General features: G+C 27.4%; 6 protein-coding genes across 14 annotated transcripts; 2 read left to right on the top strand and 4 right to left on the bottom strand.

The window, feature by feature from the left end:
* Positions 1-184: 184 nt before the first annotated feature.
* LOC124955951 (vesicular inhibitory amino acid transporter) lies at positions 185-4,642 on the bottom strand. Of its 3 annotated transcripts, none has more exons than XM_047511161.1 (4): positions 3,644-4,642; positions 2,959-3,264; positions 2,630-2,762; positions 185-2,399 (listed from the first exon to the last, which is right to left on the bottom strand). In XM_047511161.1, exons 2-4 carry the CDS (start codon positions 3,240-3,242, stop codon positions 1,215-1,217), a joined length of 1,602 nt encoding a protein of 533 aa, XP_047367117.1. In that variant the 5' UTR covers positions 3,243-3,264; positions 3,644-4,642; the 3' UTR covers positions 185-1,214. The 3 variants fall into 3 exon arrangements, with proteins under 3 accessions (XP_047367117.1, XP_047367119.1, XP_047367118.1); XM_047511163.1 differs by having other exon boundaries at positions 2,959-3,242; positions 3,698-4,642; XM_047511162.1 differs by lacking the exon at positions 3,644-4,642 and having other exon boundaries at positions 2,959-3,283.
* A 315-nt stretch (positions 4,643-4,957) lies between these two features.
* On the bottom strand, positions 4,958-10,120 carry LOC124955950 (ubiquitin carboxyl-terminal hydrolase 20). The gene is made up of 4 exons (XM_047511159.1): positions 9,479-10,120; positions 7,632-9,386; positions 7,246-7,517; positions 4,958-7,166 (listed from the first exon to the last, which is right to left on the bottom strand). The coding sequence occupies exons 1-4, from the start codon at positions 9,898-9,900 to the stop codon at positions 6,862-6,864; spliced, it is 2,754 nt and encodes a 917-aa protein (XP_047367115.1). The 5' UTR covers positions 9,901-10,120; the 3' UTR covers positions 4,958-6,861.
* Positions 10,121-10,431: 311 nt separating this feature from the next.
* Positions 10,432-12,417, top strand: LOC124955953 (eukaryotic translation initiation factor 2 subunit 1). Its single transcript, XM_047511167.1, has 6 exons — positions 10,432-10,633; positions 10,890-11,131; positions 11,248-11,479; positions 11,564-11,796; positions 11,907-12,022; positions 12,132-12,417. Exons 2-6 carry the CDS (start codon positions 10,894-10,896, stop codon positions 12,315-12,317), a joined length of 1,005 nt encoding a protein of 334 aa, XP_047367123.1. The 5' UTR covers positions 10,432-10,633; positions 10,890-10,893; the 3' UTR covers positions 12,318-12,417.
* A 252-nt stretch (positions 12,418-12,669) lies between these two features.
* On the bottom strand, positions 12,670-13,610 carry LOC124955954 (40S ribosomal protein S20). The gene is made up of 3 exons (XM_047511168.1): positions 13,449-13,610; positions 13,075-13,180; positions 12,670-12,976 (listed from the first exon to the last, which is right to left on the bottom strand). Exons 1-3 carry the CDS (start codon positions 13,449-13,451, stop codon positions 12,720-12,722), a joined length of 366 nt encoding a protein of 121 aa, XP_047367124.1. The 5' UTR covers positions 13,452-13,610; the 3' UTR covers positions 12,670-12,719.
* Positions 13,611-14,727: 1,117 nt separating this feature from the next.
* LOC124956022 (sister chromatid cohesion protein PDS5 homolog B) lies at positions 14,728-24,016 on the top strand. Of its 6 annotated transcripts, XM_047511351.1 has the most exons (18): positions 14,728-14,999; positions 15,530-15,685; positions 15,785-15,979; positions 16,069-16,259; positions 16,396-16,603; positions 16,748-17,254; positions 17,372-17,670; positions 17,838-18,180; positions 18,285-18,389; positions 18,582-19,001; positions 19,122-19,484; positions 19,630-19,876; positions 19,962-20,209; positions 20,297-20,590; positions 20,718-20,753; positions 20,862-20,912; positions 21,005-21,049; positions 23,817-24,016. In XM_047511351.1, the coding sequence occupies exons 2-18, from the start codon at positions 15,605-15,607 to the stop codon at positions 23,823-23,825; spliced, it is 3,642 nt and encodes a 1,213-aa protein (XP_047367307.1). In that variant the 5' UTR covers positions 14,728-14,999; positions 15,530-15,604; the 3' UTR covers positions 23,826-24,016. The 6 variants fall into 6 exon arrangements, with proteins under 6 accessions (XP_047367307.1, XP_047367311.1, XP_047367306.1 ...); XM_047511355.1 differs by lacking the exon at positions 20,718-20,753; XM_047511350.1 differs by lacking the exon at positions 23,817-24,016 and having other exon boundaries at positions 14,728-14,892; positions 21,005-21,504.
* Positions 22,580-27,679, bottom strand: LOC124956023 (probable ATP-dependent RNA helicase DDX27). Of its 2 annotated transcripts, none has more exons than XM_047511356.1 (14): positions 27,661-27,679; positions 27,336-27,579; positions 27,016-27,198; positions 26,860-26,953; positions 26,598-26,743; positions 26,212-26,517; positions 25,978-26,105; positions 25,687-25,884; positions 25,476-25,620; positions 25,183-25,364; positions 24,779-25,107; positions 24,447-24,695; positions 24,234-24,315; positions 22,580-24,143 (listed from the first exon to the last, which is right to left on the bottom strand). In XM_047511356.1, the coding sequence occupies exons 2-14, from the start codon at positions 27,420-27,422 to the stop codon at positions 24,053-24,055; spliced, it is 2,220 nt and encodes a 739-aa protein (XP_047367312.1). In that variant the 5' UTR covers positions 27,423-27,579; positions 27,661-27,679; the 3' UTR covers positions 22,580-24,052. The 2 variants fall into 2 exon arrangements, with proteins under 2 accessions (XP_047367312.1, XP_047367313.1); XM_047511357.1 differs by having other exon boundaries at positions 22,586-23,950; positions 24,050-24,143; positions 27,336-27,679.
* Positions 27,680-27,885: the final 206 nt, after the last annotated feature.

Genomic DNA, 27,885 nt, shown 5'->3' with positions numbered 1-27,885 from the left:
ATTGTTGAAATTTATTCAATGAGAGAACATTCTTCAAGCGTTTTAATTATCGACGTAACCCATGTAATGCATATACTTAAAAACTACGATATATCTTCTAAACGGACTTTACAAACTTTGGAAGACGTTCGATTATTCGACTAATCGTTTTGTACAATTTTGCTTGTACATACATACATATACATACATACATAACCAAGTGCATTATTAATTTGCACTCGACGAATGCACGTTTATTTTATTATTTTATTATTGAACCTTCGATGGCACTTTCAATGCAACCTACGTTTAGGCGAACTATCATTTATATCTATGGCACAAACATGAGGGATAACTCTTTTAAATTTCTTTTTTTTCTTTTGCAAGAGATTATACTACGTACTATAATTGCAACCATCGAGCGTCATCATGACGTGCTATTGTTCAAAGCGTACTTAAAAATTATTTATAAGGTACGCAATCAGGATTAGAAAATCCGTAAACTCATTTTTCAACAGTTTTTAACATCGACAGATTTTATATATAATATGGAAAACATCGATGCTTATAGTCTTACGATATGTAATCTAAATGAATTTTCTAAAAAGCTTTTCTTATCGTCATTCGAAAAAGAAATTTTTATTTTGGAAGACTCTTGATTTATAACATTTCCTTCACTCAATTATAGATCTCTTTTTTTTCTTTTTTTTTTCTTTTTTTTTCTTTATTTTGTTTGTTTTTTTTTGTTTTTTTTTGTTTTTGTTTGTTTTTTTTTTTTTTTTTTTTTATTCAATGGTCAATGAACAGTTCAGATTTCTGAAACTGTAAAATGTTTTTTCATTCTCTCTTTTTTTTTTTTTATTTTGCATATTGTTAGATATGTCAGTTCTGGTTGAATTTAAATATACAATATATCATCAAAATATCTCTAATTATGACAGAACTCTAAGCGATCTTAAATGGAAGACACTTGATTTGTTAAATTTCGATGAACTATAATCATTTTGAAGATCGTTGGAAGAGTAAGGATGAAATCAGGTGATTGAGAAAATTTGTTCTTGGATGTTACGATGAGCATTTGTTTATCCTTAAAAATTTTTTTATCTTTTCGTTCCGAAGAGACACTATAAATTTTGTTGTCCCATTAGGATAAATGAAAATTTGCGATTCAATATTTCTCAATCTCAGAATGAGATGAATGAGAAAATGAAAGCAGTAAGAATTATATGAATCATTTAAAAGGGTAAACCAATTTCAAAGGCATCAATCAAAGCGGTGCCAGAATCATAAACTCCAATTACTCCAAATAGTATACCTAAAAAGATGACAAAACAATCATACGCTACAGCACTCCATTCCATAGAATTTCTTTTAAGTTTAAGATGAAAGTAGCAAGGCCATATGAAGGACAACATAGTGCCAGTGAAGGAGCCAATGAAGCCCATGAGAATACTGAAATGTGGTATGAATATAGCCATGAGAATGGTGAATACAATAACACCGACTCTCCATGCCAGACCCCAAACTTTAAGTTCTCGATCGACCGTCCAAATCGTAGGAAAGATTGTTTTAGGTCGACCTCTGAAAAATGCTCTTTCAAGTAATTCACAGGCAGCATAATATGGCAAAGGATAAGATAATACAGCTTTAACTACCAGACAAAAATTGACTAAACCTTTAAAGCCAGGTGAATGAAGATTGTTTGTGATCACCTGTTGTGTATCATTCTGGAAAGTCAGAAAGCAAATCCATCCAAAGAGAGATTTAAAGGCAGCAGCAGCTATATGACTCCAGTTTAACATCCAATTAAACTTGGAACGATCTATCAGATTCCCTTCTAACGTTGGCAGAAAGATTTGTGAGGTGTAACTGAATACAATTACACCAAGCGAGATTGGAAAGTTTTTCATATCGATAGTCCATTTAACTTTAGACCATCCCCAATCGCCTATCTCCAAAATGCAATAACCGACGATAATGAAATTTATGAAAAGATGAGACATCGTACACCAAAAGCTGAGCATCGATACATGTTGCAAAGATTTGAGAAAGCCAAGAGGAAGTAAAAATATCCCTATCAGCATCATCCAACTTCTCGTGTCGATAGCACCTTCGGGAAAAGAGCCGATCATTAAATCACCACATACAACAACGTATAAGATGCAGGTCATCAACAATTCTATTATTTGTGCAATGTTGACTGCCCTTGCACCCCATCTTGGACCGAAACATTCTTTAGCAATGGCTACGTAAGAATCTCGTACCCTAACACGTTGACCTGTTACTGTGTCGAACTCATATAGACACTCGACGAGAATCTTACCGGTGTAACAGCAAATATGTGCTATACCGACCATTGCTGCGATTGCCCAATAACCTCCTCGTAGGACTGCAAATGGTAGAGATACGATGAACATTCCCTAAAAACAAAGATATTATCTTCTATTCATTTCAATTCTTTTTTCTTTTTTTTTTTTTTTTTTTTAATCAAAATTTTTTATCTTGTTCATTAAAATTCGCTCTTCTTTTTTTTTCCTTTAAATTAATCAAACATTTGATCTCGCTTATTCGAATTCGATAGTCTCATTTAATTGTTTTTGTTTTTTCTTTTTTTTTTCTTTTTTTTTTTTATCAATCAAACTCTGATTACCTGAATAGCATTGGTAACATTCCACGCTGCTTGCCATTCATTAATCTTCACACCAGATCCACCAAATTCACCGCCACCCTCGTCATATTCGCTGAATTCTCCACTGCTCAAACTTCCTGTTCTAGCTTTATCTCTGTGGAAAAAAAAAGAAAAAAATAAAAAAAGAGAAAAAGAAAAAAAGAAAAAAAAATACATATATATTTATATATATAATCATGATAATATGAATTAATAACTCATCAAAAATTTATAATAAGGAATAGAATTAGATAAGTAAGACGCAATTAGTTCCTTTGATTAGAATTAAAAAATTGATGATAAAAACTTACCCATTTCTTTGATAACTAAATGAATCCTCAGCAATAGCAACATTATTCTGTTCCCTATATGCTTGTTCACCATTCATTGTCGTCATCTCAGTATTATCCTCGCCTTCTCCAAATGATTTAAAATCACCGGTACGAGCTTGAGGATCACCTTGACCAGTCATACCGGTACCACGAATTAATTCCATACATGGACTATTTTCTGGCCATTTAGCTTTTAATGTCTCCCAAGCAACGTTAACTGTCGCCCCAAAGGACGGTATATAAAATCCTCGGAAACTAGTCATCTTGAAAGATATTTTTTCGAATCTAGGACGATTCGAATTCGATGAGTTATCGATTAGAGTATCATATAGTATATTGATATACTAGATAAGAAATATAAAAAAAGAATAAAACATATATATATATATATATATATATATATATATATATATATACACTTTTATATTTAATTTAAAAATTATTTTTAAAAATTATTTTTAAAAATTATCATGAAAAAATTCACATATATTAATGCTGACCTAATACATTAATAATATGAATAAAAATTCCAAATGTGAATAATCAATTTTTCTTACGAGTTTTAAATCAAATCCTCTTATTATGTCATTAATAAATATAAGATTTAATTTTTTTTTTTCTATTTATTATATAAAAATGTTAAAAATTATATTTAATTACTTACAAAAAATCGAATTATTTCTTCTTTCTCCGATGAAATCAAATAAAAAGGTCGAACCTTCTTCTTCTTCTTCTTCTTGAAGAAGACACGATCAGTCGGTCGGTCCTCTTCTCGTTGTATAAGGAAAAAACGATTGCCAAGGAAACTAATCTAAAAATTGATCCTTAATTCGAGAATAAAGATCCATGAATGGAATAAGAAGAAAATGAATTTGAAAATGATTTGACTAAACTAAGAGGAACACAACGAGAGCATGGCGGTCTATGGGTGATCGTCGAGTTCCTAATCACAAAACCCTTAATCGTCGCATTGACCAAGGGAGGGTTGTTCGCTACTGGGATTGGAAGATCGGGGAATATGGCCAGCATCCCTCGAACGCGCAGGGCTCGATCGATCATCCACTCGCGGTCCATGATATGATGAGATATTACATCTCGTTTCAAGTTCATCTCTACGATATTTTTTTTCTTTTTTAGACAACCCATTTTTTTCATTTATTTACATTTATTATTTCATTTGGTTCATCGACAAATCCCGAATTTTTTCGAATCTTCTCGTCAGCAGTATTTTTTAATATAAAGATATGGAAATTAATTCAGAATTTTTTTTTTTTTCCTTTATTTCATTTTGTTCATTTCGTAAAATTTCGAATCTTTTCGTCAAAACTTTTGGAAAAAGATTGAAATTAATTCAATGTTCTTCGTTTAGCTTTGTTCATCGAAAAGTTTCGTATTTTTTCGACAACCTCTTCTTTGATAAAAATTGAAACTAATTCAATATCTTTTTTATTCAATTTCGTTCGTTCGAAAAATTTCGAATCTTTTCGTCGTGACAATTTTTTGAAGAAAAAAAAATTTGAAGTTAATTAAATTTTTTTCTCTTTATTAAAATTTTTTTTTCATCGAAGAATTTCATCAGAATTTGTTGGTAAAAATTGAAATCAATTCAATTTCTTTTTTTTTCTTTTTTTTTCTTCTTTTTTTTTTTTTTTTTTTTTTTTTTTTTTTTAATTTAATTTTATTCATCAAAAAGTTTCGAAAATCTTCAAATCTTTTCATCGAAATTTTTATATAAAAATTGAATGAATTGTTCGAATCAGATAATAGAATAATAAATTTGGAAATGGAATGAATTAATTCGGATTATAAGATGAAACTTCGATTATTTAGGATAAATGATTTATTCCAACATTTCTTAAAAAAATAATTCATGCATCAACCACGTGAAATATATCAGAAGTCAAAATTTTGTACGGCTTAATATTTATAAGATTCGAACTTTTTTTTTGAAATCGTCTCTTCCTTGTATGTGTATGTGTATATGTGTACATATGTATGTCTATTTTAAAGTTTGATGAAATAGTAAAAATATTTTTTTTTTTATAACAATAATAGCAAGAGTACCGATGACGACAATTAAGATGTTTCTTTTTTTTTTTTTTTTTTACTTTTTATCTACATATGCAATTTGTTTGAGAGGCGTGTTTTGTTTTTTTAATTTTTTTATTGCACATCAAGCAATTGATTGTTATTGAAAATATTTTCTTTTTCTTTTTCTTTTTCTTTTTCTTTTTCTTTTTCTTTCTTGTCCAATAATAAATGACATTTTTTATATATATGCAGGTATATAATATATTATTGCGTACAAACACTAAAGGTGTTGTATAATCACATCGAACATACACACACAAATATATATATATGTAGATATATATATATATATATATATATATATATATACACATATCTATATATGTACATATATATATATATATATATATATATATATATATATATGCATGCGTGTGTGTGTGTGTACAATTAAGATAATGTTTATTTATGATATTCACAAAAATACGAAATAATATGATTGTTCTTACGAAGCTATTATTTTTTCTACCCCATAGATTTCTACTCTTAAATGGTAAGAAAGTTTTTTCTACTAGATAATCATGAATTTTTTTTCAAATTGTAAGCTGTTTATGAATTTTTAAAGATGATATATTAAAAATATATATATATATATATTTATTTATTTATATATATTTATATTTATAATAAATAAAAAAGAAGAAGAAGAGAAAAAAAATTTGTTTTTATTACTTATCTTAAATTTTTCACAGTGACTTTTTGGTAGTTATTATCCTTACATTTATTATCTTAATTAATTTTCAATGGTGGATTTTTTTTTTTTTTTTTAATTATTTCAACTACCAAAAAGAAAGCCGTGTAATTATAAAGATAAAGTGATAAAACATTTATAATATTGTACAAAAACTAATATTACGTATTAGCATCACTATTTTTTGGTAACACTTGTGCGATTATAACGTAAAACATCCTTTTAAGTGTATTATGCAAATGTATACATCAATTGTTTAATAAAAATTAAAAGTTGGAAATTTCGGTTTTCTATTATGAATTTCTTTTCTGTTTTTTTTTTTCACATTATGATGTTAAATCGTTCAACTAAATATTTATATAATAATATCATTTGACACATGATATTCAACGAAAACGTAACTATAGCTGATTTCATTGTCAGTCTTTTACCTTTTCTAAGAAAATGCATAATAACATACCATAACATGTGTGTATTTACATAATTTTTGAGAATTTTATAACATTATTTTGTACATGCAGGAATGACACACAAATGTAATAAATGTACAAATAATTTGAAATACAAGACTCTTAAGAGACTGATTATAGCCACCAATTTGAAAAAAAAAATATGCTTAAAAAATACGCTTAAAAAATACCCTTAAAAAAAATAATACAATATCTTAGAAACCAAACCTTGTACTAGCAATATTACCCATTAAGCATAAAATATTCAAGAGTCTACGATCAATTATATATATGTGTGTATGTGTATATATATATATATATGTATATATATATATATACATACTAGCAAGAAATTAAATGTACAGATAAACGTTAATAAGACTATATAGATTGTAAATCGTCAATAATTGATTTAAATAACATTTTGCATCATCATTGTATTATACAAGCAATAATGTGCACTTAAATCCTTATTTATATTAAATACTCCTGTTAAAGTGTCTAATAATGTATTTATAACACAGTGACATCTAAGACAAAGGCAAAATTTAACCATTTTATTACACATTTATCTGCTGTACTTTGAATGCTCAATGGAAATTATTTGTAGTTAAATGTACTGTAAAATGTTTATTAAATACGATATCTTATTTACTCATTAACATCTCTTTGTGTTTGGTGAGAATCACTATCAGACGTTATACTTTCAATAGCACTATCTTGTTGTGAAAGTGTTTCTGAACTTCTAGCTACACAAACTTTATTAGATTTCATTTCTGTACGACCAGATTTAAGACTCTGATCTGTAAGATTTGGACTTGAAGTGGAATGTAATGAAGTATTAGGTTGTGGAGGTATTGGTCGTTGGCATGAATGTAACATTAATTCTGGACCTCCGCCATATGTATTTAAGAAAAAGTGCCATAGTTCTTCTGGTATTTGTCCACAATCTGATCCTACAAAATACATATTTTATAATAATGAAAAATAAATTGAATTATATTTCTATTTTAATCATAACATTAGAGAACTTACCAACTTTAAGTATGTTTTGTCCATTTTTATTTACGACAATTGAATTGTTATCAATTGGTCCAGGTGGTTGAGTTTCTTTACCTCTAACAAAACCTTGCCATTGTCGCAACCAGGCCATTGCCAAACCATAAATAGCACCATGATTTTCTGTATTATGATTTAATCGTTGAAATATTTCCATCTCATACTGTCTTCTTTTTTGCAAAGATTCATACTTTTCTTCACAACTTGGACATTCATAAAGTTGCGTACATGCTGGTCCACCACCAAATCTAAAAGAATCAAGTAATTTTAATTAAGGAGACTATAAAGAAATTTATATATAATAAATAAAACAATTTATGTTAATATATATATTTGTTTTTGAACTCTATTAAAACACTTACGTATTATAAAGATATTCCCAAACAGCTTGTGGTATCGGCATACAAAGTTTATCACTTATTTGAGCTGTCATAGGATTTTCACCACCATGAGGGCAAAGGAAATCAGAATTATCTATAGGCCCTGGTTCAGAAAATGTATTAAAACGATTTATCCATTGTCGTGATACAAAGAAATTTAGTTCGGATGGTTCACGAGATGAAATTTCCATTAATTCCATTGTTCTATCACGTAGTTGCATCATCTCTGGAGACCACTTTTTATAAAATAGCACATAAGCTTCGCAATGTTTAACAGTTTCTGGTGGAACCTCCGTAACACATTGATCATCAAATTCAAACCATTTATTAACAATAGAATTCAATGCATAACATGTATAATGACCACCACCAGCTGTACCATGATGACAAATAACAGATATCAAGTCATATGTAGTAACTTTAGACACGCATTCCTTATGCAAGTATGGCCTCATATCTAATCCTTCTAATGGAAAAGAGACATAATTTGCTATTTTAGAACTAAACATTAGTTCATGACGAAATCTTTTTAAATGAACACAAAGTATTTCTGGGAGCTCTAGTACTTTAGAAAATTTAATTCCATTACGAAGTTTGTTGCACTTCTCACAACTATACATATTATCTCCTTTTAGCTCGTCAGCACTGAAAAATGCAGAGAGACAGTCATGAAGGCTAACAACTGGACCCCAAAACCAAGAACGCATCCATTGTAAAAACCATGAAAGCCAACCATTCTGATTTGTTACATAAACAACATCAGAACATGGCCCTGCTTTTTGAGGTGTAAGAGATCCCTGATGTAACATGTCAATATGATCTCTACTTGGAATAGGTAATGATAAATCTTGAAATGTTTCTACTCTTGTAGAAATCCTGTCACATGTTAGACACTGTACACTGCTTAAAAGCTTACCATCAAAAATATCACTTATGATACTTCTTGTTTTCATTTGTTTTTTGGTACGATGTTTGGCAGGCGAGTTTGGTGCAGACCTTTGTTGCTGAGGAAAAGATTGCTCAACGGTAGATTTTTTAATACTTCTATTAGTAAATTTATTTCTTAATTTTTCTGATTGAGAAACACGAGAATAACGTCTCTTTGTACCACGTTCTCCTTCATCACTTAAAGAACTCTGCTCGCTTACTCCTGAATCACATGTTTCATATTCACCATCTGACTGACTTGAACCATTTCCATCTACTTCAGTTTCATCATCGTCGGATGAATGTTCACCGAGGCCTTTCAATCTTAGCAACATATCTTTGTCATCTTCTATGTGTTCCTTTAATTCTTCATGCAATTGGTCCATAAAACATCTTAAAAATTCTTGTGTATCATGCTGATGATATCCTCTAAACATAGGATGAACAGTTCTAATACCAGATAAAATGCCATGTGGCACAACGTATCCGCGCGTTTTCCTATTCCACATATCTCGGATAAGATTTAAATAACATAAACTCAATGCAGGCTTCTTATCTTTGGACATATAATGTACCAAATGACCACAGTCCAAAAAAAACTGTGTCAAAGGTGGCACATTGGATAGTGCTTGAAGTGCTGCATTCATGTAACAAGTATTACCTATATTTTGAAGACCAACTAAGCCCCTTGGTTTACCAGAAAAATCTTTACTTTCGTCTGAATCTGTGCTATCTGGAGAGTCGCCAGATTTCTCATTAAATAATCCTCTATCATTATTTACTTTATTTACAAACCATTCCCCATAGAATCTATAATTGATTAAAATCGTAATATTGATATATTAAAAAAAAAAATAATAATAATAATAATGCATATATTAATATCAATTAATTTTACTTACTTGTCCAGCATAAGCCTATCCAAACCATCCATTTTATTATCAATATTATTAGGTGCATCTCCAGAAAATTTATTTCCCATTGTTTTGATATCTATTTGATTAGGTGACAATGGTGGTGATGGTATGTATCTTGAAAGAACTTCTTTTTTACAAGCATAACACCATATACGATTCGTAGTAAGATTTATATGAGCACAATGAGCAGGAAACATTTGATTATGAACGGTACTATGATTTAAATGTGTTTCTGCACAAGCAACCCAACGACATTCAGGGAAAAGACATAACCAAAGATTCGGTCCATTACAATTACAATCATTGCACTTATTATTATATCTGTCTTTTTGAGAAACTACACTTTCGATATAGGAAAGATCGCCATGGTTAGCGATATGAGGACAATTCCTTGCTACGACTGGCATTTTGAATTTATAGATTTCCCTTCTCCAGCTTGAATCGATTAAAGGGCACTGAATGACACATATAACTTATCTTCTAACATTTATAGAAAATTTAGGCTATGTTCTGCTCATGTTGACGTTCCAATCGTTTTCTAACCTGCTCCAAACACGTCTCACTCGAATATGATCGAGGATTCACCATAAAAATGATTATCATTGAAGGCATGAGATCCAAATTCTCAATAAATAAGAAACCATAGAAGATACATTGGTAATGATAACGTAGACATTTCCTATTGGTTGATATTTTATATTTCAAAAACATGGCGGAATCTATATATCATTTTGTGTCTTCAATATTTTATTATTTCAAGATTGTGTTTTTCCACATTTTTTCCATTCAAAATATTTTGTTGTCATTAAATAGTTTTCTTATCGTAAAAATTGTATCATGTTTTTAAATCAATTGTTTAAATTGTATGAATCATGTTTACGAACGCCATGATATATTTCTAAATTCTGATAACATTGTTGATCTCTTTAGAAATACAGTTCGTGGTTCAATCCAAATACACACGCCGCTAGACGGACAGTCCAATTTTTTCCTTTTTACCAAACTGTCTAAGTTTTAGATTAACAACGAGTAATATCGCACATGGATTAATATTTTTCAGTGAATGTTAATTATCCCATGTGTATTTATATTGAATAAAAAGTAAAAGTAAATATACTTTTCGAAAAAACAATTATTTAGGTAATTTTTTTAACGTAACACTTATTCGTGACATAAAATTAATTTACAACGTGACTTTTATATATCATAAGATAAAAATTTTATGATTATAAAAAATTATTAAAAAAAGTATATATATTTTAATAATATACAAAGAATATTTTTTATTAATATTTTGTGATATACAAATATATTTTAATAATCTGATGCAATATGTTATGTATATGTTATACTATATGTGTATTTAAATTGATATAAGTTATTTATTTATTTTTAGTAAAATGGTGTTATCTTGTCGATTTTATAAAGAAAAATATCCAGAAGTGGAGGATGTAGTTATGGTAAATGTACGAAGTATAGCCGAAATGGGTGCATATGTACATTTATTAGAGTATAATAATATCGAAGGCATGATATTACTTTCTGAATTATCTAGAAGACGTATTAGGTCTATTAATAAATTGATTAGGGTAGGCAAAACTGAACCAGTTGTTGTTATAAGAGTGGACAAAGAGAAAGGTATATATATATATATATATATATATATATATATATATATATATATAAAACATAGTATTATTAATATTTTAAATAAGTTATTTTGTATAATTTAAGAAATGTGTAATCTTGAATAGGTTATATCGATTTGAGTAAACGACGTGTATCGGCAGAGGATGTAGAAAAATGTACAGAAAGATACGCCAAAGCTAAAGCTGTAAACTCCATCTTAAGACATGTTGCTGAATTGCTACATTATGACAATGATGATCAATTAGAGGAACTCTATAAAAAAACAGCATGGCATTTTGAAGAAAAATATAAAAAACAGAAAGCTTCTGCTTATGATTTCTTTAAACAATCAGTACTGTAAGTTTGATTATAAATATTTAATATTATATTGAATTTTTCTTGATTGTTATAATAATATTTCTGAATATACTATTACTTTAGGGACCCCTCCATTCTAGCAGAATGTGGGCTTGATGAACATACAAAGGAAGTATTATTAAATAACATTAAAAGAAAATTGACTTCTCAAGCTGTTAAGATTAGGGCAGATGTAGAAGTTGCTTGTTATGGTTATGAAGGAATCGATGCAGTTAAAAGTGCTTTAAAAGCTGGATTGGCACTCTCTACAGAAGAACTTCCTATTAAAATTAACTTAATTGCTCCTCCTTTATATGGTATATATATGTATATATATTTTTCCTAAAATATTTTCAATCTATGCTCTTTTTTATTCTTATTATTATGAATATCATGAATTTCATTATACATATTAAATAATGTTTAGTCATGACAACATCAACACCAGAGAAACAGGATGGTTTGAAAGCATTAAGCGATGCTATTGAAGTTATACAAGAAAAAATAACATTCTTAGGAGGAGTATTTAATATTCAAATGGCTGTAAGATCTGATTTTATTATAATAAACTTGTATAAAAAATATTTCAATATTTTTAATAATAAGAAATTATAATTTTAGAAATATTAAAAAATTCAAATTTAATTCACAGCCAAAGGTTGTTACTGCTACTGATGAAGCAGAATTAGCAAAACAAATGGAACGAGCTGAGTTTGAAAACGCAGAAGTTGCTGGAGATGATGACGATGAAGAAGAAGTAGAAGGTATGGATGACTTCAGTGGTGGAGAAGGTGCAGAAGATGATAAAACAGGACATGAGTCTACAGAAGAAGCTTGAATCCATAATTTTTTACCAATTCATAAATCCAATTAATAGACAAATATAACGTTTTTTATTACACTTCCCTTCTAAATAAAAATAGTTTTACTTTTATGGATATAAGATTCATATATCACTTTTTTAAGATTTAATACTCAATTATTAATTACCTTGCAATCCATTGCGCTATCTATACAGATACTAATTAAATATAGAATGATAAATTTTCTTTACTATTTTCTAATTAATAATAAATAAAATTTAATAATTACATATTACATTGAAATGAACTTCCATAGAAATATTTAATATTCATCTTTTAAAAGGTAAATGATAAGATAAAACCTTAATATAGATCATCATCAATGCATTCAATTTTCACATTTTTATTAAAACTTTATACAGTGTCATTCAAACGATTTAATCATTTGCAATTGTAACTTCAACCTCTACACCAGGTTCAATAGAAATACTTGTTATCTGTTTAACAATTTCTGATGGAGAGTACAAATCGATAACTCTTTTATGTATTCGCATTTGGAAACGATCCCATGTTTTGGATCCTTCACCACAAGGAGTTTTACGAGTTGTAATTCTTAAAATCTTGGTAGGCATACGAACAGGTCCTTTGACCTTCAGCTTCTGTTTCTTGGCCCCATTAATTAGTTCCAAACATACTAAAATATCCAAAAAAGAATTCATTTGTACATATACATTTTATACTGAGCATATATATCCACATATATTTATGTAATATAGAAATACAAGACTCTACCTTTTTCAAGAGAACGAACATTACGAGAAGTAAGTGTAATCCTAATACGATGAATAGGAGCAATTTCTTGTCCTGGCTTTTCAGGATTATCTGTCTTGGTACTTGCCTATGAATAAAAAAACAAACTTATCAATATTTTGTTTTAATATAATCGAATACGTAAATTACAAAAAGAAAAAAAAAAGAAAAAGTTTTTATTGAATTTAAAATAAACATTCAAATAATACTTATACAAACGAATAAGATCATAAGCGTCTATACAATACATCATAACCTTCAAATTACATTTCTCTATCTCGATTATAATAAACCAAATAATTATTATGTTTATATTATATGATTAAAACAAAGTTCAATATAAAATAATAACCTACCATTGTTTAAAACTTTTCCCTGGTCGAGATGATCAATTTATATATCTACAAACTGACCAGCGCTGAACCAGTTTACGTACACGTTGCACGTGTCGAGTCGGAAAAGAGAGATAAACGTTGTAGCAATTACCTATATACTGAATGTTGCACTTCGTGACAAAGTTAATAGATGACGCACATGTCGTCAAAGGATAAGAACATTTCAACTTACCGTCTAGTAAAAAAGTTAATTCGCGGGACACGCCATTTCTTTAAGTTCTAACGTTCATTGGATAAAGAGCTAAGGAGACGCGACAGATAAAGAAAACAAAGGTTGTATATTAAAGATTAAAAAGTTCTTAGACTTGTAATTTTATATTTTGAAAAAAAAAAAATATTCCTAAAAAAGATTGTAAAAAATAAATTGATTTTTAAAATCATTAAAAGACTTTTGGCCCACCTTGAATTAAAAATTCCAATATCACTTTATTGGTCAACCCGTAATACAATATTAATAATAATAATAAATTTTATATTTATTTTATCAGGATTGAAATTTAAAAATATTTTATTATATATTTATTTGAATTGTAATTTATTAATATGATAGCATTTATTTAACATACTTGAATATAAGATTAGGTTAAATATTGTAGTTATAAAAAATATACTAATTACGTTTTCTTGTATCTATCAAGATGTTAAATATCATATAGCGATCATTTGAATAAAAAATCAATACGATAAAAGTTAAATTAATAAATATAACATTTTATTAATTTATACTCCATTTTTTTTAAATAAAAATTCAAATTCCATACTGTCCGTTAGATAATACTCTCTCTTCTATATCTTTGATTCTACTTTATATCCTTAAAATATATTTTTATATATAGTTATATACATCGAAAATACTTTACTTTAAATTGTATTAATTGCTCGTAATACGCTACATTGTAAACATTTATAACCTATATATAAATCATAATTTACGATAGTATTAAATTGATATACGAATTAACCAATAATTTTATGGGATCATCTATCGCGCGAAATTCTTGTAATACTATTCGTAATATCGAAACCGCCAAATCTGTATTATATCGCTAAATGGTGAAAATGTTAGATCGATTAACTTGAATTTGAAATACAAAAGTATCCAAGGTTTGTGATTGGTGCATTAGATTGTCTTCAATTTATTCAACCAATCATCTTTCGTGCATTATAATATATTCGTCTTGTTGAAAAGCGATTCGGTCGTTGAGTCATATAAGTGTAACCATATGCAACTAACTTCAAACGTTCGGATTGCGCTGTCGCGTCCTTTGACACGCTTAACCGTTTAAGAAAACGATTTCGCCACTTTTTCGCTGACGTTTTGACTATTCTACGATGCCAAGTATTTACAGAAAATTCAGAAAATTACGTCGAAGACGACACGTTCGTACTTAGTAATAAAGATATCGTGAGTTAATTCTGAAAATTAAGTTTGTGCCGTGTGTTCATCAGCTACATTTGCTTTATTGATATTTTGAGTGTCATAGGACTTTTAGTGCCTATGCATATCTTGAGGTAAAAATATCATTAATATAATAATATATTTATCAATATTATATATATAATATTATGTAGTTTACCAATCGAACAAATTTTTTACATATAATATTGTTTATGCCGTCTGTTGTATACGTGCATAGAATCAGACATAACCTACAACATGTGAGATTTGTAATTATTCACTAAACAGATATTACTATCTACAGAATATCTGTGCGTCTACATATATATATATATATATATATATATATATATATATGTGTGTGTGTGTGTGTGAAATTATTAAGAAATAATATATGATTAATTGTTTGAAATAATTTAACTGTTTTCTCTTGCTTTTAAATTAATTTATTTTATTTTATTTTTATGTTTGCCTTAATGTCATGAAATGAGTATTTAATGCAATTCGTATTGAATTTTCTATTAAGAAAAAAATTATTATTATTAATAAAGATTAAAGAATATATTTATTTGATAAAATATAAGAAAAAGTATATAAAAACTGAAGTATTTATATTTTCTTTATAAATATAATTACTTTACAGAATTTGGACCGTGTTCTAGATTACTTTTAAGAACAAATAGTTTCCTATACATAGTTGGATTACTTGAAAGACATTATGTCAGAAATTGTTTACCCTCAAGGGTGTAGATCTGTTACTGAAGATCTAGGCCCAGATGAATTGATCAGAAGGCTTAAGGTATATTATTATAAATAGTTTTAATTTTTCTAACAGATATGTTTTTAATTGTTATGATAAATATGTTGTGAATGACACATTACTTTATTGGGTATACAGACATTGGCTCATACATTACAAGCTATGGGTCAAGATGAAGGAATGTACCAACAATATATTCCCTTAGCTTTGCATTTGGCAGAAGAACATTTTTTAATGCATCAAAGTAAAGATGTTCAATTGTTAATTGCATGTTGTATTGCAGACGTACTAAGAGTTTATGCTCCTGAAGCACCTTATAAAGATGCAGATCAGGTACAAACATTTTGTATATTAATTGATCGGCATACTTTTATATTTCTTAAAAGGTCTATATCAATATCTTCACAATAATATGTTTTTAGGTGAAAACAATATTTCTGTTTTTAATCAAACAACTAGCAGGTTTAAAAGATCCTAAAGATCCAGCTTTCAAAAGATATTTTTATCTTCTTGAAAATTTAGCATATGTCAAGTCCTTTAATATGTGTTTTGAACTTGAAGACTGTCAAGAAATTTTCTGTGCACTTTTCTCTCTTATGTTTAAAATAGTCAAGTAAGTTTCTTTTATTTTTCTCTTTTTTCTTTTTTCTTTTTTTTTTTCTTTTCTTTTTCTTTAAGGAATAAATATATCATTTCGATTATTGTTTGATAGTTATATTAAATGTAATTATTATTACTAATCTTTTTAGTGACGAACATTCTGGAAAAGTTAAAAGTTTTATGTTGGATGTTCTTTGTCCGCTTATTACTGAATCAGATATTGTCAGTAATGAATTATTGGATATTATACTTATGAATATTGTTGAACCAAACAAAACACAAAAGAAGAATGCATATTTACTTGCTAAGGAATTAGTAATTAAATGCAGTGATACATTGGAACCATACATTCAAGCAGTAAGTGTGATATTTCTCTCTCTCTCCCTTCTTTCTATAATATATTTGTTCTAATATATAATAATATAAAATAAAAAATCACAATATACTACAAATAAAATTATGATATAATATGAGAACATTCCAAATTCTATATGTTTACAGTTTTTTAATCATGTGTTAATCTTGGGAAAGGAAGAAAAAAGTTTACAAATTTGTAAAAAAGTTTACGACTTGATTTATGAGTTAAATCATATCTGTCCAAGCGTCTTGTTGTCCGTCCTTCCACAATTAGAATGTAAATTAAAATCTTCATCGGAAACAGAAAGATTAGGAGCAGTAGCATTATTGGCGAGAATGTTTTCTGAAAAGGGGTCTCAATTAGCTGTTCAACATACACAATTATGGAGAGCATTTTTGGGAAGATTTAACGACATAAGTGTTTCCATTCGTATTAAATGTGTCCAGTATTCAATGCATTTTTTATTAAATCATCCAGAACTTAGGAAGGATATAACTGATACATTAAAATTAAGACAACATGACGCTGATGAAAGTGTTAGATATGAAGTAGTTATGGCTATAGTAACCACTGCTAGGAGAGATTTTGAAGTTGTCTCAGACAGTGAAGATTTACTTGAATTTGTAAAAGAAAGAACTCTGGATAAGAAGGTATCATAATAAGTTACATATCAAACAATTAATAATTATATATAAATATATATAATATGAGGTCTTTTATTTTATTTTATTTTTTTTTTAAATATAACTTATATTTTGTGTCGTTAGTTTAAAATTAGAAAAGAAGCAATGGCAGGTCTTGCTATGATATATAAGAAACATCTGAATGACTCAGATGTACCACAGGCTACAAAAAAGGCTGTTACTTGGATAAAAGACAAAATATTGCACGGTTATTATATGGCAAGTATGGAGGACAGATTATTGGTAGAAAGACTATTAAATACATGTTTAGTTCCCTATCAGTTACCAGCAGAGGAAAGAATGAAAAAGTTATACCATTTACTTGGTACAATAGATGATCATGCATCTAAAGCTTTTGTGGAATTGCAAAAACATCAACTTGCGTGAGTAAAATTATACATGGTATTATATGTATATATAGTTTTTCATTTTCATCTGTTATTATTGTATCATGTAAGTATTATATTATATAACAAGAAATATGTATATATTATATTGATAAACTGATGTCGATCAATGTTTATCAAATGATATAATTTGTGCATTGTAGGGTAAGAAGGGCTGTTGTCGAGTGGCTAGAAATTATAAAACGACCAGAAGCTACAAACGAGTTAATGACAAAAATTCATCAAATTTCACGTTTTTTACCTGATCCCATGAAAGTACAGGAATTTTTACAAAAATTCAATGGACATATGAAGAAAGATTCAGCATTATTACAAGGCATGGAAACAATTGTTCAACCTAATGTTTCCTGTAAAGAGTGTGCTGATACAATAAGTTTAGTTTTGAAAAAATTGGGTCAACCAGTAATGACAAACTTATATTATAATACAATAAAGATGTTATTGGAAAGAGTGAGCTCTGTTATGATTGATGAAGAAGCAATCAGGGTGAGTAGAATATTATATAATTTATGATTATATATACATATCTTTTTTTTTTTTTTTATTGATAGATTATTTAGAATGCAATATAATATACAAAAATTTTACAGGTTTTAATAGGATATGTATTAGATTGTTTAAAGGGAGGTAATGTAATTGAAGAAGTTGGTTTGAATCCAAATAATGCCGGAGAAAAGGGGTTAAGACTGCTAGTTGTAAGTTAATTTTTTTTATGTTATTTTATTCCGTTTTAACTATGTGATTATAAGATTATAGATACGAAATAATGCATATCTATATGTTTAATTTTTTATTTAAAGTACTTAAACAATATATGAATTGAAAAATTGTAATGAGATAATAACTTTAAATCTTCTAATAATAATATAATAATTTTGTATTTTCAGATGTTGTCTTTCGTATTTGGCCCACATTTTCTTCATAATGATATTTTAATGCAATTGGTACATCTTTTAGAATTAGAGGATGAGATGGTAGGACCACTTGTCCTATCAATCTTTACATTTTTAGGAAAATACAAACCTTTATGCGAGGTAGCACCTGATATTATGAATCTTATGGTACCAATTTGCAAAAACTTTGCTGAAACAGGGACTCCAAAACAAGCGAAACAAGCTGTTAGGTGTTTGTTTGTTAATATGACCAATATTCACGATAAAATTTTTCCAGAAATCATTGAAAGAATTAAAATGACATTAACACCCACATCAGAATTTTATCGAACTTCTATAGTTACATTAGGTCATATAGCATATAATTTGCCAGATAAATATCAAGTACAAATAAAAAATATGGTATCAAGAAAAGTATGTACATATATATATATATATATACATTCATACATACATATACATATAGATATAATCATATTTATTAAATAGTTTAAAAATGTAGCCAATTTTTATATTTAATATATGATCTTATAGATTGTTAAAGAATTGCTTGTAAAAGAAAGCAGTGAACAAACAGCTGATACCATTGAAGGAGAATGGTGCCGTGAAGATCAGCTTCCTGAAGAAACACGTTGCCGATTAGAAGGTTTGAAATGCATGGCACGTTGGTTGTTGGGTTTGAAAACTGACGTTTTGTCTGCACAGAAAACGTTTAGGATGTTGAATGCATTTGTTGTAAATAAGGGTGACCTTTTGCAACAAGGACGTTTAAGTAAAGCTGAGATGAGTTGGTTACGTTTACAGGCTGGTTGTTCAATGTTAAAAATTTGTGAACAGAAAGGGGTTGGCGATCAATTTACAGCAGAACAATTTTATAATCTTTCTCAACTTATGGTGGTATGTACATTGTTTTACATGGATCTGATATTTCAGTATAAATGTTTGTACAAAATTGTTTTTTTTTTTTCTTTCCTTTTTTTGTTTATTTTATTTTATTTTATTTTTTTTTTTCTTTTTTTTTTTTCTTTTTTCTTTTTTCTAGGATGAAGTTCCTCAAGTTAGGGAAGCCTTTGGTAGTAAATTACATAAAGGACTTGGTAGAGGAATACCAAACAAATGTTTACCATTAGACTTTATGGGATATTATGCTTTGGCAGGCAAAGAACAAGATAAAAGATTGAAATGTTTATTGAAAACATATATGCAAACTGATATAAACAAAAGAAGGGATTATGTTAAAACGTTGTCGTTGGGTACTGTAGAACGGGCCATGGGTAAGAAACTAAATAGTAAGCTAATGTCTTACATCAATTGATAGTTCTGATAAAATCTCAAATGATTAAATGAAAAATAAATTGATATTTGTGCTTTTAGGTCAACTACCACACATTTTGCCTGATTATATGCTAGTTTTTGCAGTTCCCATTCTAGCACATGATCCTGAATTTACAAGTCATTTAATAATTAGTCAGTTAAAAGTCATACAACAATGTTTATGGTTTATACTTGAGCCACTCATCACAAAGAATGAATATTATTGTTATGGATTTTATAAAAACCTTATAGAGCGAATGAAAAGTCATAAAGATGCGTTGAAACCTGAGGACAACAATATGAATTATGTAATTATCTGATTAAATTCATCATTTATTTTTATTCATTATTTATCTATTTATTTTATTAATTATTAACTAATTCATTCCATACAGAAATTATGGGCAGTATGTGATTTAGCTATGAACGTGATATACACTAAGACAACTAATTTTGATATGAAAGAATTTCCAAGTGAAACACGCATACCTACAATGTATTTTAAACGAACGGATGAGTTAGCTAATACAAAAAATTACCTACCAGCAGAAATGCAAATAAATATGACCAATACTAAGGGAAAAGGTTCATTACATAATGTACACGCAGTAAGCGAAAGACCACAACGTAGAGCTAAATCTAAACAACAAAAAGAAGTTGGCATTGGTCCCAATGAGACAGATGCAAGGGTAAGAATTAAATAATTTTTTACATAACTTAAAATGTTGTTAGACTGTAATCTATTAGTATTATATTTTAAATAATAAAAATATAAAAAGTATTTGTTAAATCTACTATCCGTACTATGATTTCAAGCTGCAAATTGGAGAAGTTGAATGCATTGATGCACAGGTAAAAATAATATACAAATTAAATAATAAGGTCATATTATAGTTTCTATAATATTCCTATCTTTAATAATTTTTTTTATAATTTTATACATTCGTTATATTTTTACAGCCTGCTGAAGCGTCCGAGACTAGAATTCAATTACCTGGTTTGGAAGAGGAGGTAAGTTAATAATTCTATTGTTCATTTTTTTTTTTTCTTTTTTTTTTTTTTTTCTTTTTTTTTTATGTTCATATTTAATGTATTATTTTCAGATTGAAGAGCCACCTGCAAAAAGGGCATTGAGGGAGTCAGATAAAGTAAATAAGTAATTAAGTGATTGAACTCTGTAATCAAGGGGGGGGGGGGAAGGTGACTGGAGATCGGGAAAAGACTTAAGAAGCGCGATGATACTATAAGAATTAAAGAATCTAAAAATACTTTACAAATTAGAATACAGAATATTTTGGTTATGTACAACAATTAATAAACCTAAGTCGTTCGCGTATTTTTAGATTATAAGGTGTTACGATTATGACACATTAACTTCAAATTATTAATACACGTAGGCTTATGATTCAGAGACTTCTCTGGACTTACAACCTATGACTAAAAAGAAGAATATTCATTAGTTCGTTGGACATGTGGCTCACCAAGTGTGTTTGATTGTTCATATGGATGGAATGCATATATGTCTTAGATACTGTTTCTTTTACAGACCGATAAAAAAAAAAAAAAAAGAAAAAAAAAAAGAAAAAAAAAAGAAAAAAAATTATCAAAGAATCGATCGTAAACTAGAATTATTGTTTAAGATGGCTATGTTCATTTTGACACTTTTTATAAAACGTGTAAAACTGTATCTAAGTTAACATTTTTTCTTCCTTGAAAGGTGATACCTGATAATTGTTGTTTTGTTCACTTCAAGAGTTTATTAATGAAAATAACGATGGAAAGTTTGTGTGATGTTATACATTTAAAAGTATACTGCACAATTCTCAAAGATATTAAGTAATAAATAAATATGTGCAAAAAAAGATTTTTAAAAATCGACATCATATTTGACAGATATTCATAAATACATTAAGCATTTATAAACTTATGAACTCTGTAAGTTTTCATACATATGCACATGTATATTTAATTACAAATTTGTAAATGGAAGAGAACAATACAACTTTGTTGGGTTAATGTAAATGATATATTTTATGGATGAATTGGCTTTGTGATCCAAAGTTGTGTTTGTTTCTTTTATTATGTTTATCTTCTTTTATTATGTCTCTTTATTTTTATTGTAATTATTATCATCATTATAGTTACTTTAATAAGCAGAATTTTATTGTATAGGTAAATTGGTGAGACATTTTTTTTCGTTTTTCTTTTTTTTTTTTTTTTTTTTTTTTCAAATGAAATATTTACTGCCACGTGAAATATATTTAATTTTTCTTATTCGTTCATTTTAAAAGTAATATAATTGGAAAAATGTTAAGTAAGCTATTCATATAATATAGGAACAACAGAAATTTATTTTCTAACTTATTTTATGCAGATCTTTAATAAATATTCATAAATTCTTTGGTGCACAGTATTTCTAAATTATTAAAAAGGAAAATAAGAATATTGCAATATAAATAGAACAAAAACGACAATACAATATAAAAAGGTTTATTGACTACAAAAATAATTTAATAATTTTCTTGAAAAGGAACAGTTATTATCTCTCCATTAATATGTGATTGCTGGTATATATGCAATTTGAAACATTTCTATTTAATTCAAGTTTGTATCCAAAACTTTTCTGTACCTGTTGTAAATTTAATGTCAATGAATTTTCTAATATTGCAGGGCAGAATACTTCAAAAATTACTTTTAATATTTTTATTCACGGTCTATTTTTCATAACAGTATCAATTTTTTAATACACGTTTACTATAAAGAAAAACCATATTCATTAAATATAATTAAATCTCCATGCTGAAGCATCAAGTATACTGAATTTGAATAAGTATGTCATGTATATTACTCTTTATCTTGACATTAACATTTTGCTAAGTAAACTATTTCATTTTCAGGTTTTCTATATTTATAAAAATTCACTAGCAAGTTTATACCTCAGTGATAATATAGACTCCTGTTTATAAATATGTAAATTATAGCATAATTATATATAAACGTAATTTAACTCTAGTGTGATTATATACCTTTCACATGCTCACTATAATACAAGTGCATGTGCCAGGTAATTATCATCACTACTACTATTTTTATTATCATACAAACTTTTTTATCACACATTAAATATTAATGTGTAATCAAGAAAAATAAATGTTCCAGAGATTGAAAACTAATTTAGTTTTTATATTTACAAATAAGTGTATTGCCTATGTATTGAAGCGTTTTTTTGTGTTATGTATTATTTATATCTGGACTATTCTAAATATTAATTCTTATTTAATATTCATAAATATATAACAAGTATTTGATTTTATTAATCATTAAACAGAAAAGAGATTTGGGTACGAATTTGAATAAAATTCGAAGAATTTAAATTTGGCCTATATCTCCGGAAGTTTCTTTTTCTTCTTGTGATGATCATTTATTACAGGTAGAACTGCATATAGTGTGCATGTTATTGTAAGTAATGATGGATGATTGAGATTATTATACTAATATACTCGAATTCACACGGATTACAGTACAGGAAGAGTTCTAATGTTACATTTCTTCTGCAAATTATAAATTCGCATTTTAGGGTAATATTAATTACAATAATTATATTAAATATTATTTTATACGCCATTAATGATAAACCATACATTTCAAGTATAACTTAGGCTTTTTAATCAAATATATTTGAGGGTATTGCTTTTATTGTAAACTTGTGGATGTATATCGATAACCATTTCATATCACAATATATCAACACAAGTTTCTTTGAAGTTATAGTCTTGCAATTGATGTAGATATAATTTTTAAAGATGTTTTATTTCATAATAGATACATATCTATATTAAATTTTTTGATCACCAAAATAATTTGTACGCTCATCTTTAACCACAGATCTTATATAAGTTAATATTACTTTCTTAGGTGCTGTAATATCTTCAATATAATGATGCATAGTACTGCAGTTTTTACAAAAAATGGTCATACATTATCCATACATACTGATCAAAAACCAATTAAAATAATCAGTGCTATTCATCTGTCAATTTGTGACATAACTAAAGTATTGTAATGATTATATAATAAAATAAATAATTAAAAGTGACATATGTTTTTTAATTTTATTAATACAATATTATTATTACAAATATATTTACAATTTAACGTGTCCTTAATTTTTTCTTTTGATTTTTTCCTCCAAGAACATTTGATTTTCGTGCCAATGGATTAGATTTCTGTTTCTTATTTGCTCTGAAAAATATAAATATTGTAATTTTAGTTTTTCTATATTTTTATATACTTATTATTATATAAATACATGTAAATATGTAGTTTACTTACTCATAACGCATTCTTTTTACATTTTTATTGCTAGTATCTGTCAAATCATCAGCAAATGAAGATCGTGATCGTTTTTTAGATCCTGTGGAACAAAGGAACAAATGTCTTAAGTTATGTTATATACAGAATATTTTAAGTTATTTTATATATATAATAGATATAAATTAAACAACGTTTTTATGAATGGAAATTTGATTGATAATAAAACTATACCTTTATTATTCACATTATATCCATTTTTATCTACAACAGTTCTAATTTTCTTTGCTTTAGATTTTTGTTTAGCTATTCTTGCTTGATACGCTGCTATCTTCTCTAACTCTTTATTCGCTCTATCTTCGGCTGTTTCTTTATGTTGTTCTTTTTTCGCATTTTTTTTCTTTTCTTCTACTACGTTGGAAAATTCTTTTTCCTCCTTATCTTTTTTCTTACGTGGTTGTTTCGTCGTTAAAGACAATTTTTCTAAAATATAAAAATTTGTCTATAATAAACTGCGTTTATTATAATTATACTTTCATTAAAGCAAAAAGAAAAATTCAAATTACCTTTCTCACGTTTCCTTTCCTTAGCACTTTGGAACCAACTTCTATGATTCTTGTCGTCTGAACCTTTAAGTAAATTTTCAGCGCGATTTGCTTGATTTTCTATTTTGGCAAGTTCTCTTTCGTTCTTCTCTTCTTGTAATATTCTTTCCATATCAGGTTCTAAAGATTGTAATTTTTTATTATATTTGTCTATTATATCCGGAGGTATTATCCTATTTTTTACAGGATTCTTCGCTTGTTTGATAATTTCTTTCACTAAACCACGTTCTTGTTCACCAGCTAATGATACTGATACTCCTCCACGACCTGCTCTGGCTGTCCTTCCGACTCTATAATTTTTAATTTTAATTTTTAATAGAAATTAGAAATGCAGTATATGTCTCTAAAATTGTTAAATGTTATACCTATGGATGTAATGTTTTATGGTAACAGGCATTACAAAATTAATTACTGTTTTCACACCGCTAATATCTAATCCTCTAGCTGCAACATCGGTTGCTAACAGAATATCTATTTCTTCCTCTTTGAATTTTCTTAAATTTTCTAATCTTTGAGGTTGTGTAAGATTGCCATGAAGTTCTCCAACCTGATTAGATACCAGAAGAAAGTTTTTAAATTGGAAAATTTTTATATATATATATATTTTTTTTTTTGTAAAAAAAAAATAGTTTTCAATTTAATACTGAAACATACTTACTTTTATGCCTAATAATCCTAATAAAATATGCAATCGATGAGCTTGTTTTTTAGTTTGTACAAAAACCATAGTGTGATCATGAAATGTCCTACAAATTAAAGCTGCTAATATTGCTTCGCGATCACCTTCTCTTTCTTTGCGTATTCTATAATATAAGTTAGTTGTTTACGTATATATGTATGTATATATAGAAAATGATAAAACTATTTACCTAATAAATTCTTGTCGTAAATTAAATGCAACTTCTTGATTACTGTCCACAAATACTTTCACAGGTTTGTCTAACGACATAGTAGCCAGATCTTTGACTTCCTCTGTCATAGTGGCTGAGAATAAAATAGTTTGTCTGTTTCTTGAACATTGTTTTATAATATGCTTCATTTGTTCAGCAAAATATTCATCCAACATTCTAAAAGCAATATATATATATATAATTTTAAATTAAGTAAATAACAAAAAATATCTTTTAAATGTAAAACAATATATTTTATTTTTTAAATACCTGTCTGCTTCATCTAAAATAAGCACTTCTATGCTATCCAAAGAAAAAGTTGGTGTATTTGTTAAATGATCAATCAATCTTCCAGGAGTTGCAATTACAATATCTGGATTTTTTCGCAATACAGTTTCCTAATTGAACATGTAGTATGTTATATAATATATATTTATTATATTTAACTTGTTTATTTATTATGTTAAATATATATATATACATTATCCAATATAATTTACTTACTTGAATTTTTACATCTAATCCACCAACAGATAATCCTATTTCGATTGTCGTAAATTGTGATAATTGTTTTGTAACTTGATATACTTGAACTCCAAGTTCTCTTGTTGGTACAAGTACTAAAACTCGTGAAATAGCAGGACCATTCAAAGGTCTGTACAATAATCTTTCCAAAGTTGGTAGCATATAAGCTGCAGTTTTCCCAGTACCTGTTGCTGCACAACCACATATATCACGTCCCATTAAAGCAAATGGTATTGTAGCTGCTTGAATAGGTGTTGGATGGACAAAATTCATTGTCGTTATTGCCTGTAATAAAGAAATCATTCTTCCATTTTCATTCTATATATAAATATAATTATTATTTTTTAAATATTTATATTCTATACCTTTAATAAGGGTCTAGATAAATTCATTTGTTGAAAAGACACATAAGAATCGACATTTGTAAATTCTTCAAAATTAATTGTTTCTTCATTCTGTTCTTTAGTAGTGTCTTTCCTTTTACCTTTCCTCTGCTTGGTTTTAAATGCATCTAGCAAAATACGAATTACTTTTTATTCTTTTTTATTACTTTTTATTTTTTTTTTTCTTTTAAATAAGGATTACTTTTCATTCTTTATTTAAAAAAAAAATTTTTATTTTATTTACCTTTTTTGAGTTCATCCTCAGACAAGGAAAACTCATTATCTTCTTCATAAATTTCTATTTTATTTTTGTTGTCATTATCATTGATACTTCCATTCTGAAAGAAAAACAATAATATAAATATGTTTCTAAACCTATTTACTTTTTCATTCTACATACCTCTGTTTCCTTTTGTTTCCTAATACTGTTTATCTTATCATCTAATTTACTTTTAGCTTTTCTTTTAATATATTTATTTAAATCATTCCAGGTATCTTGATTGTATTCAGAAGTATTATTTACAAATTCAAAATCCATAGCAAAATCTTTTTTCTCTTGCTTTTTTTGTTTTCGAGGCTGAAACTATTTAAAAGAATAAAATATTTAAAAAAGTAGAAAATTATATTGTAAAGAATTTAATTCTTAATACATATAAAATGTATATATGTATTAATATATATGACAGACAAACGTAAAATAACAAATCGTTACAAACTTACATCATCTTCTTCGTCTGATTTCTCTGAAAAATCTGGCACTTCTTCGTCATCTTCTATAGTTTTTATTAAATCACAATTGAATACCATTTTGTTTTTTTTTTTTTTATAAATTAAATTCAAATCAGTATAATTGAGGTTATGAGATGTATAAAAACACGTGGATATAAAGGTATATAAAAATACACATAAAAAAATTATTAACAGATATGTTCATGTATAGGAGGTATTCAAATTTTATAAAAACCTTAAGAAACACATAATAGGAATTAAATTTTTTAAAAATTAGAATAAATAAAGTACGTCATTTAAAGTATACGTTCGTTACCTTCTTGTTCGAAACGTGTGTGACTTCAGCGCCAGGTAGACAAAATATGAACTACAAGCGTTTAATAATTGGTATATGAAATTTGCGTAGATTATATTTTTGTTATATGTGTCAAAGTAAATAATTATAGGTTAAACTTTTCAGTTTCTTATATTTCTTTAATCTTTATTAATAATTATAAATTACCATCTAAGATATATATATTATAGGATGTGTATATATATA

This window comes from Vespa velutina, chromosome 20 (genome assembly GCF_912470025.1).
Source record: "Vespa velutina chromosome 20, iVesVel2.1, whole genome shotgun sequence".
In the NCBI taxonomy this organism is placed as follows: domain Eukaryota; kingdom Metazoa; phylum Arthropoda; class Insecta; order Hymenoptera; family Vespidae; genus Vespa; species Vespa velutina.
This window is presented reverse-complemented; position numbering and strand designations above follow the sequence as displayed.

Coding starts and splice junctions, on each gene's coding strand:
- LOC124955951 (XM_047511161.1), bottom strand. CDS start 3,242: ATGACTAGTTTCCGAGGATTTTATATACCGTCCTTTGGGGCGACAGTT. Junction 2,763..2,958: donor TTTAGTTATCAAAGAAATGG/GTAAGTTTTTAT, acceptor TTTTTTCCACAG/AGATAAAGCTAGAACAGGAA. Junction 2,400..2,629: donor ATGTTACCAATGCTATTCAG/GTAATCAGAGTT, acceptor CTTTGTTTTTAG/GGAATGTTCATCGTATCTCT.
- LOC124955950 (XM_047511159.1), bottom strand. CDS start 9,900: ATGCCAGTCGTAGCAAGGAATTGTCCTCATATCGCTAACCATGGCGAT. Junction 9,387..9,478: donor GATAGGCTTATGCTGGACAA/GTAAGTAAAATT, acceptor AATCAATTATAG/ATTCTATGGGGAATGGTTTG. Junction 7,518..7,631: donor TGGGAATATCTTTATAATAC/GTAAGTGTTTTA, acceptor TGATTCTTTTAG/ATTTGGTGGTGGACCAGCAT.
- LOC124955953 (XM_047511167.1), top strand. CDS start 10,894: ATGGTGTTATCTTGTCGATTTTATAAAGAAAAATATCCAGAAGTGGAG. Junction 11,132..11,247: donor AAGAGTGGACAAAGAGAAAG/GTATATATATAT, acceptor AATCTTGAATAG/GTTATATCGATTTGAGTAAA. Junction 12,023..12,131: donor TATTTAATATTCAAATGGCT/GTAAGATCTGAT, acceptor TTTAATTCACAG/CCAAAGGTTGTTACTGCTAC.
- LOC124955954 (XM_047511168.1), bottom strand. Junction 12,977..13,074: donor TGTTCGTTCTCTTGAAAAAG/GTAGAGTCTTGT, acceptor TGGATATTTTAG/TATGTTTGGAACTAATTAAT.
- LOC124956022 (XM_047511350.1), top strand. CDS start 15,605: ATGTCAGAAATTGTTTACCCTCAAGGGTGTAGATCTGTTACTGAAGAT. Junction 15,980..16,068: donor CTTATAAAGATGCAGATCAG/GTACAAACATTT, acceptor ATATGTTTTTAG/GTGAAAACAATATTTCTGTT. Junction 20,210..20,296: donor AGGACAACAATATGAATTAT/GTAATTATCTGA, acceptor CATTCCATACAG/AAATTATGGGCAGTATGTGA.
- LOC124956023 (XM_047511356.1), bottom strand. CDS start 27,422: ATGGTATTCAATTGTGATTTAATAAAAACTATAGAAGATGACGAAGAA. Junction 27,199..27,335: donor AATCAGACGAAGAAGATGAT/GTAAGTTTGTAA, acceptor TCTTTTAAATAG/TTTCAGCCTCGAAAACAAAA. Junction 26,954..27,015: donor GGAAACAAAAGGAAACAGAG/GTATGTAGAATG, acceptor TTTTTCTTTCAG/AATGGAAGTATCAATGATAA.